This window comes from Ornithodoros turicata, chromosome 7 (genome assembly GCF_037126465.1).
Source record: "Ornithodoros turicata isolate Travis chromosome 7, ASM3712646v1, whole genome shotgun sequence".
Classification (NCBI taxonomy): domain Eukaryota; kingdom Metazoa; phylum Arthropoda; class Arachnida; order Ixodida; family Argasidae; genus Ornithodoros; species Ornithodoros turicata.
This window is the reverse complement of record NC_088207.1, coordinates 9,661,933-9,670,577: the sequence shown is the minus strand read 5'-3', so window position 1 is coordinate 9,670,577 and position 8,645 is coordinate 9,661,933. Positions and strand designations below refer to the sequence as shown.

At 48.5% G+C, this 8,645-nt stretch overlaps 1 protein-coding gene across 1 annotated transcript; it reads right to left on the bottom strand.

Annotated features, from left to right (window-relative positions):
- Positions 1-2,002: 2,002 nt before the first annotated feature.
- Positions 2,003-8,625, bottom strand: LOC135400428 (zinc finger protein 8-like). Its single transcript, XM_064632263.1, has 2 exons — positions 8,410-8,625; positions 2,003-2,203 (listed from the first exon to the last, which is right to left on the bottom strand). The coding sequence occupies exons 1-2, from the start codon at positions 8,623-8,625 to the stop codon at positions 2,003-2,005; spliced, it is 417 nt and encodes a 138-aa protein (XP_064488333.1).
- Between the last annotated feature and the right edge of the window lie 20 nt (positions 8,626-8,645).

Genomic DNA, 8,645 nt, shown 5'->3' with positions numbered 1-8,645 from the left:
CATTCATGCTTCATTCGTCCGCGTGGCGCCTCCTCTGTGAAGAGCCGACGCCACAGCGCGTGCGTGGGGCGCTAGCCGCGGCGCTCACAAGGACAACTGCGTTTCAACGTGTTAAAAACGACTCTGAAAGCATACTTACTATACGTCCTCGTTTGACTGCTAGCTGAAAATTTGCGAAATCCATGATTCGTCCCAATGTCCAACGAGGACACCAATGTGTCCTCGTTCAGGGATTGAGAGGCACTTGAACACTTATGCTGATTTCTTTTATGTCCGAACCGTTTTGTTGCGAACCGGTTACCTCTATTATTTTTTCCGGTTCTGCTCCGGTTCGGGTTCAACAGTGTCACGAAAATTGCGGTTCGGGTTCGGTTCCGGCAAAAAGAACGGTTCGGGTACGGTTTTCGGTTCGGCTTCGGTTCGACACCCTGAATATAATAGAAGTCAGCTGGTGCATGCAACATCAAAACGGAAGTGTGGTTCTGCCATACTGTAGCATGAGCTCGTGAACAAATTGTACATGGCCACATGACCATGTCAACTACTTAAAAGAAAGTTAACTTACGTTAACATGAGTACGGATTTGTCCAGACAGTGCAGCAGTTTATATACACACTGTAACTGTTTTCATGTCTTGAAAGGTGTAATAACGTGCAGTGCGTATACCTTTTTCGGTGTAATTTTGGTAAGATCATAATGGAGCACGGTTTCGCACTAATTTTCTTTACTCAAATGTTGCGTGTTTTCCAAAAATTCAGTCTTGCAATGTCTCAACATTGTTGAACAGTATTGTAGACACGTGCTCGATTATCGGTAGCGATGCACATATGCATTAGCACCAAGAAATAATGAAAGCAAGATTTGCACTGACACTTGACCTTTTCTAATGCTTTCCGAATTTTTAAAATATCATCCTGGGGGTACAATGTTACGCAACCAGGTTGAATGTGCATAGCGCTCACCTTTAAAGGTGTGAAAAAGTTTACAGTGCACTGAGCACACAAGCACGTGGAAGAACATGCACCCATATGTTAGCAGTAGCTATCGTGCTTTTGCGTTATTGACAGCTGCCGTGTGACTGCATTGCTTTTCTGTGCTCATTTATTTAGTGTGGATATAGACAACAGTAGTAAACTAGCTAAACAAGCACCCGTTGATAGCTGATAGCGTGTTTGTTGATAGCTGTCATATGGCCACAGAGTTTGTTCATGTGTTCAGTGTGAATATAGCGCTAAACAACAACAAAAAAGTGTCCTTTTTGTGTCTCCTGAAGCTCAAGGCTTTTCTTTCAAACAAAAATGTATGCATGCTGTTCTGCATCCTTTTGTGAGTAGGAGTGTTAAAAATTACTCGACGACACTGCAGCTTTACACTGATGTGATCTCTGCACTCTTTATTGTATGGCTTCATATGCTGTATCGGTAAACCTTAAGAATGGAAAAACACACCCCTGTGGAGTCATGCCACATGATTTATCATATCCACCTGCATCCACATTGCAATTATGCCCCTATTTATGGCGAATGCCAGAATGCCTCTACTTCGGCTGTGTTGTGCCTGTCTTGAACGTCTTCTGAATAGCTGAGTTCAAAAATGGTAGTAAACCAAACGAGTCACCACTTCTAATATACATAAGCATAGTACTTCAGTGCACTTTCAATTGTATTACAACTTGTTCTCCTTACCACGGCTCCTTACACACGCTCAGATGCATGCTAAGCATCCACGTTTTTTTTTTTCTTTGTGACATGTCCTGTACCTACGCAGAACAGGTACTCTCATTTCACACCAGCTCTCCTCTGCCTTGACTCGCACTCTAGCCCTAACTGTAGAGCAGTGAGTGGAGGGTGAATAGAATATGGGCATAGTACGGTCACAAAGTTCTTATGTAACTAAGGATGTGTCATCAGCATCATGGTAAATGATGATTCTCACATCTATGGATCTGTCATTCGAAAGAGTGTCTGAATGCTGTTGCAATACGAGACACCATGACATACATTTATTGCTGGAAAGCTTCCTTCCTCCTCATCATCACCAGGAGAATATGTGGCATTTCACGCACACCACGAGATCTTTGGGCGACGGAAGAATTGGTGGGCGTGTGGAGGACGAGGGTGATGGTGCGGCATGTGGCGTCGCCAGTCGTCATGTGCCTGTGGTAGTGGCTGACGAGAAACCTCACAAAGTCGAGGTCTTCGCCCTGCAGGACATCGCAGACGAGGTTTATGGCCCCCGTCAGGTATTCGTGAACGCGGTGGCAGGTCACCAGTTCTTTCTGGAGGCTGTTAAAGGCCCCGGGAGGCGCGACAAGATGCGCCGGTAGTGCAGTACCAATAACAAGATTGGCACTGCGTCGGGCGTTGGCAGGCGCCCGAAGATGATGGCAGAGAGAAGAGCGAGGAGACGCTTCATCGTCGAGCAGGGATTCCAGCCAGACAAGGTAAAGGGATAAATCGGGGTATGCGAAACACAAAACGGTATCTACTTCTCATCTTCTATGGTGATACGGTGGTTCGGCATTTCACTTTCAGGTGAGTAACTGTTCAATCGAATTACAAGAACGCAGTTACGAGGAAATGTGTGTTATATCTTGATTCGGATGGTGTAGCAGGAGGGGTGCATATATAGGTAATGTCCGTGTAACGGTACTTGACTATACATTCAATAGATTTACTAAGGCGATGCTGTCAGTGACTAGTGCAAATTACCTTCTTCTTCTTCCACCACTAGGAACAGTGGCCACACAGGGCCTAGTGCGAATACCTTCCCGAGTACGAGCCGCACTCTGTACATCGTCATCCCCACTCATTGTCGTCTCTCTAGAGAATATCTTTCTACACGAGAATGGTAATCAAGTATAATTATCGCTTATTATATTAGTGGCACCAATCATTACCGTTTACAAAATTGTGTTTAGTCTGCAACTCGCTACTCTGAGGATCTCAAATAAAATGAACTCACATGGTCAATGTTAATCCGCCACTTGCGAAAAAAAAAAAAAACGGCGCAGGCGCACATCCCACTCTCCCTAGTGCTTCCCGCCGGGTTTCGAACTGGCTGAAAAACACGCCATCTCGCCGCTGCTGCAAGCCATGCCTGTGAAATGCGTCTCTTATGGCTGTACGAATTATTATGTGCAGGGCAAGAAGTTACGTTTTTCTTTTTTCAGGCTTCCATGTGATATGTTATATCCTCAAAAACGGGTTCGGTGGCTTTGGCCTGTGAAAAGACAAGAAGAATTGCGAGACATGACAACATTTACAACCGTCCAGGAAACACAAACGAATTTGCCCAAAGCTTTTCGCAAGCTTCCCAACACAAGATTAGTACTCGATGCGACTCAAGTCAGAATCCGGAGGCCACCCTCACTAAATGCACAGAGACAAACTTTTTCGCATTATAAACATTACAACACCTAGAAGGCAGTTGTAGTCTGCACGCCGGGCGGTTACATCAGGTTTGTTTCCCGGCTTTTGGGTTGGTCCGTATCTGATGTGGACATGGTGCAGAGTTAGAGATATTGTTAGATCGCCTCGAAGAGGGTGATGCATTAATGGTAGACAAGGCCTCCAATGTTCCATGTGTCCCCAAGGAACTGAAGTGTACAATCCACCATTGAGGGTGAGAGGAGAAGCCCCGATATCCAAGAGAAGTGTTCAGAGTACAAGAGAAATTGCCAGTGAAAGAGTCCATGTTGAAGGTGTGATCCGACGTGTGAAAGAATTTCACATTCTTGATCGGGCCTTTCCAATCAGCATGGTGGACATTGCTTGATAGATATTTTATGTATGCTGCTACCTTAGTAATTTCCAAATGCCTTAAATGAGGCCTAACACGACACAAGGAAGGTATTAAACAACTGTACATGTATTATCGTATTATCATAATGTAATCTATGAAGTGACCTTATTATGAAAAAAGTAATAAAAATGACTCAGTTATGAGAACCGCATCTGGGGGAAATGTTTGTTGCACTGTATGCAATACAAGTTACAATATATACATTCATTTTGCACTTCACAACTGGAGCCTCCTTAGACGGATCTTCAGCTCCCTGATACTGTCTACGACACAGTAGCCATTTCTATACTTTTTGTACGAGATAGAATTCCCCAGGGTTCCCGGGCTGCGTTTTGTGAGAAGTTCTGGGATGAGAGCATGCTAAAAAAATACTGTCCACGCGAACATCAAGAACGGAAACGGGATACCGTCTTTCTCGATCATGGACAGAAATTCTCACTCTTCTCGATCTGGCGGACAAACACCCAAAGAAACAGCTAGACGGACGGCAAGAAGCAAGCGAAACCACTGCGATATTTCAAGAGCGTTCTAACCGAACACTCTCGAACGAAGGAGGCCCTATAAGTTCACTCTGCGTCCAACAGATTGCGCCAGTTGGCACATCTAGCGGTAGCTGGACGGAACTGTGACCTGCCACCATGTTGCCTTCTCTGTAGGCAATTCGGGATGCACGGAAAATAAAGTTTGCGTTGGTAACTTTTCATCCTCCGGAGTTTCGTTAACTCAGTTTTTTTTTTTTTTTTTTTCGATTTTCGTCCGTCACGTCTTTGTGCGCCACTGGAACTTCGTACGGTAAGCAGGGAATGGGATACATTCTGAAATGTAAGCCTACTTTTTCTGCGCTGCATTATTTTACTCTGCTCCGCTGCTATCTATATCACAAGATCACTGGAACCAATGACAATTGAGAATGTACGTAGTGACACCGAGCGCGTGATGTGTCAACTCCTTCAAGTGCATTAGATCCAATGGTCCCTGGCAGGCATACGGGCACATGTTCAGTGGTCGTTGTCAATTATCATTTAAGACTGTCCGTATGACGAGAGTACTAGGTGTTCGGACTGTCATCATCAGCGACTTCCTGCTGTAGCAATGCAGCCTCAGGGGCTGGCCGCTGCCGAAACTATGCTGAAAATCACACAAAATAGTATGTTTGTGAAGAAGTGTTGAAATCCTACAGTGAAGAGCCTTATCAACACTTCGAGAAAATGCTGGCAATACTTGTTCTAATGCAGTATATGGGTGGGTAAAAGTGCTTGTCGAAGAAAGGTTACATATGTATGAAAAAAAAAAAATCCTCAAGAAATCTCAGACAATGTAAACCGACCTGGCTTGGCACGTGCAGATAGTATGCGAGGTGGACGGAAAGAGACTCCAAAGCCTCTTGCCCGCGTTTTCTTCTGTGCCGTCTTTTAGCGTTTTCTTAAAGGGTCTATGAAATTTGTAGAACTCCTATATATTTTTTTTTTTCTGGAAACTCTCTTCGTGCCGAGAAACTAATATGTCTTGCGAGGCAAATCGCTCCACGTTCGCTCCACAATCGCTCCAGAAACGCGCGTTCATACACGTGGTCCCAGGCGCATTCTCCAGAGGATGGAGCAACTATGCGGGCTGTGCTGCTGGCCCCCGCTACGTCAGCGGTGTTGTGCAATGCCAGGCAATGGTCACCATAATTATCGCCAGCTGTGAGCGCGATGGCGCCTGCCAGTCGCACCCACAACGCCACAAGGTGTCTAGTCGTGCCCGAAGGCCGAAGCATTACCTTTCTCTGCGTTGCAGGCCTTCGGATAACCCGCAACGATGAACAGCTTTCTATGTGTGAATCGTTTCCTACACTTGCGCTGGCAGACATGACATGTGAGCCGTACTTTGTGGTCCAACGTAATCGTCTTCTGCTTGGTGGCCCCCACAACACGGAACGCAAGCACCCTCCTCCGTGGCTATGACGTTTTTGCTGACGGGATACATGGGCCTCTTGCGATTAACCGCAACGTTGTATTGCCGTCACCAATGGAAAGTGTGTGGTGGTTGCCAGGCATTGCAATTATAGCTAGATGTTGGCAGTCAGACGGATCGGTCGTTTTGTTCGACTTGCCAGCTTGTCCACGACTTTATATGTTGACGCTAGAGAGGTTAACTGCCAGCTGAGAACGGCGAGCCCGAGGCGGTGATGGGGGATGATCCTCGTCTCATTTCAGGCAGCCGCGTTGCCCGCCTACTGGAGAAACTTAAGAAACCAGGAATTTGAGCACGGCTACGACATAAACCCGGGCGCCTCATCCCAGACGTTCGGCAAATGGGCCTTGGGTATGACGCGATAAATACGACCAAGCACTCGTCTGATGGCCCGGGTCGTCCTCTTTCACTTGGTTGTGCCAGCTTGTCCACGACTTTATATGTTGACGCTGGAGAGGTTAACTGCCAGCTGAGACGGCGAGCCCGAGGCGGTGATGGGGAATGACCCTCGTCTCATTTCAGGCAGCCGCGTTGCCCGCCTACTGGAGCACTTAAGAAACCAGGAATTTGAGCACGGCTACGACATAAACCCGGGCGCCTCATCCCAGACGTTCGGCAAACAGGCCTTGGGTATGACGCGATAAATACGACCAAGCACTCGTCTGATCGCCCGGGTCGTCCTCTTTCACTTGGTAGTGCCAGCTTCTCCACGACTTTATATGTTGACGCCGGAGAGGTTAACTGCCAGCTGAGACGGCGAGCCCGAGGCGGTGATGGGGAATGACCCTCGTCTCATTTCAGGCAGCCGCGTTGCCCGCCTACTGGAGCACTTAAGAAACCAGGAATTTGAGCACGGCTACGACATAAACCCGGGCGCCTCATCCCAGACGTTCGGCAAATGGGCCTTGGGTATGACGCGATAAATACCACCAAGCACTCGTCTGATCGCCCGGGTCGTCCTCTTTCACTTGGTAGTGCCAGCTTCTCCATGACTTTATATGTTGACGCTGGAGAGGTTAACTGCCAGCTGAGACGGCGAGCCCGAGGCGGTGATGGGGAATGACCCTCGTCTCATTTCAGGCAGCCGCGTTGCCCGCCTACTGGAGCACTTAAGAAACCAGGAATTTGAGCACGGCTACGACATAAACCCGGGCGCCTCATCCCAGACGTTCGGCAAATGGGCCTTGGGTATGACGCGATAAATACGACCAAGCACTCGTCTGATAGCACGGGTCGTCCTCTTTCACTTGGTACTGCCAGCTTCTCCACGACTTTATATGTTGACGCTGGAGAGGTTAACTGCCACCTGAGACGGCGAGCCCGAGGCGGTGATGGGGAATGACCCTCGTCTCATTTCAGGCAACCGCGTTGCCCGCCTACTGGAGCACTTAAGAAACCAGTAATTTGAGCACGGCTACGACATAAACCCGGGCGCCTCATCCCAGACGTTCGGCAAACGGGCCTTGGGTATGACGCGATAAATACGACCAAACACTCGTCTGATCGCCCCGGTCGTCCTCTTTCACTTGGTAGTGCCAGCTTCTCCACGACTTTATATGTTGACGCTGGAGAGGTTAACTGCCAGCTGAGGACGGCGAGCCCGAGGCGGTGATGGGGGATGATCCTCGTCTCATTTCAGGCAGCCGCGTTGCCCGCCTACTGGAGCACTTAAGAAACCAGGAATTTGAGCACGGCTACGACATAAACCCGGGCGGCTCATCACAGACGTTCGGCAAACGGGCCTAGGGTATGACACGATAAATACGACCGAGCACTCGTCTGATCGCCCGGGTCGTCCTCTTTCACTTGGTAGTGCTAGCTTCTTCACGACTTTATATGTTGACTCTGGAGATCACACTTATACGGCTTCTCGCCTGTGACGCGCCAGGCTGATGTTCTGGCTGAATTGCTTAGGACAGAGATCGCACTTGTATGGCCTTTCCCCCATGTGTGTACGCTTCTCAACCCACAGCTTTGTGCTCTCTCCGAATTCTGTAGGACAAAGATCACACTTATACGGCTTGTCGCCTGTGACGCACCAGGCTTGTGTTCTGGCTGAATGGCTTAGGAGAGATCGCACTTGTATGGCCTTTCCCCCATGTGTGTACGCTTCTCAACCCACAGCTTTGTGCTCCCTCCGAATTCTGTAGGACAAAGATCACACTTATACGGCTTGTCGCCTGTGACGCACCAGGCTTGTGTTCTGGCTGAATGGCTTAGGAGAGATCGCACTTGTATGGCCTTTCCCCCATGTGTGTACGCTTCTGAACCCACAGCTTTCTGCTCTCTGCGAATTCTGCAGGACAAAGATCACACTTATGCGGCTTGTCGCCTGTGACGCACCAGGCTTGTGTTCTGGCTGAATGGCTTAGGAGAGATCGCACTTGTATGGCCTTTCCCCCATGTGTGTACGCTTGTGAACCCACAGCTTTGTGCTCTCTCCGAATTCTGCGGGAGAAAGATCGCACTTATACGGCTTCTCGCCTGTGACGCACCAAGCTTGTGTTCTGGCTGAATTGCTTAGGACAGAGATCGCACTTGTATAGCCTTTCCCCCATGTGTGTACGCTTGTGAACCCACAGCTTTGTGCTCCCTCCGAATTCTGCGGGACAAAGATCGCACTTATACGGCTTCTCGCCCGTGACGCACCAAGCTTGTGTTCTGGCTGAATTGCTTAGGACAGAGATCGCACTTGTATGGCCTTTCCCCCATGTGTGTACGCTTGTGAACCCACAGCTTTGTGCTCCCTCCGAATTCTGCGGGACAAAGATCGCACTTATACGGCTTCTCGCTGTGACGCACCAAGCTTGTGTTCTGGCTGAATTGCTTAGGACAGAGATCGCACTTGTATGGCCTTTCCCCCATGTGTGTACGCTTGTGAACCC

Bases quoted from the DNA above. Each gene is read 5' to 3' on its own strand.
- LOC135400428 (XM_064632263.1), bottom strand. From the start codon at position 8,625: ATGGGGGAAAGGCCATACAAGTGCGATCTCTGTCCTAAGCAATTCAGC. The intron at 2,204-8,409 runs GTGCGTCACGGG...GATGTCCTGCAG, and splicing joins TCAGCCAGAACACAAGCTTG to GGCGAAGACCTCGACTTTGT.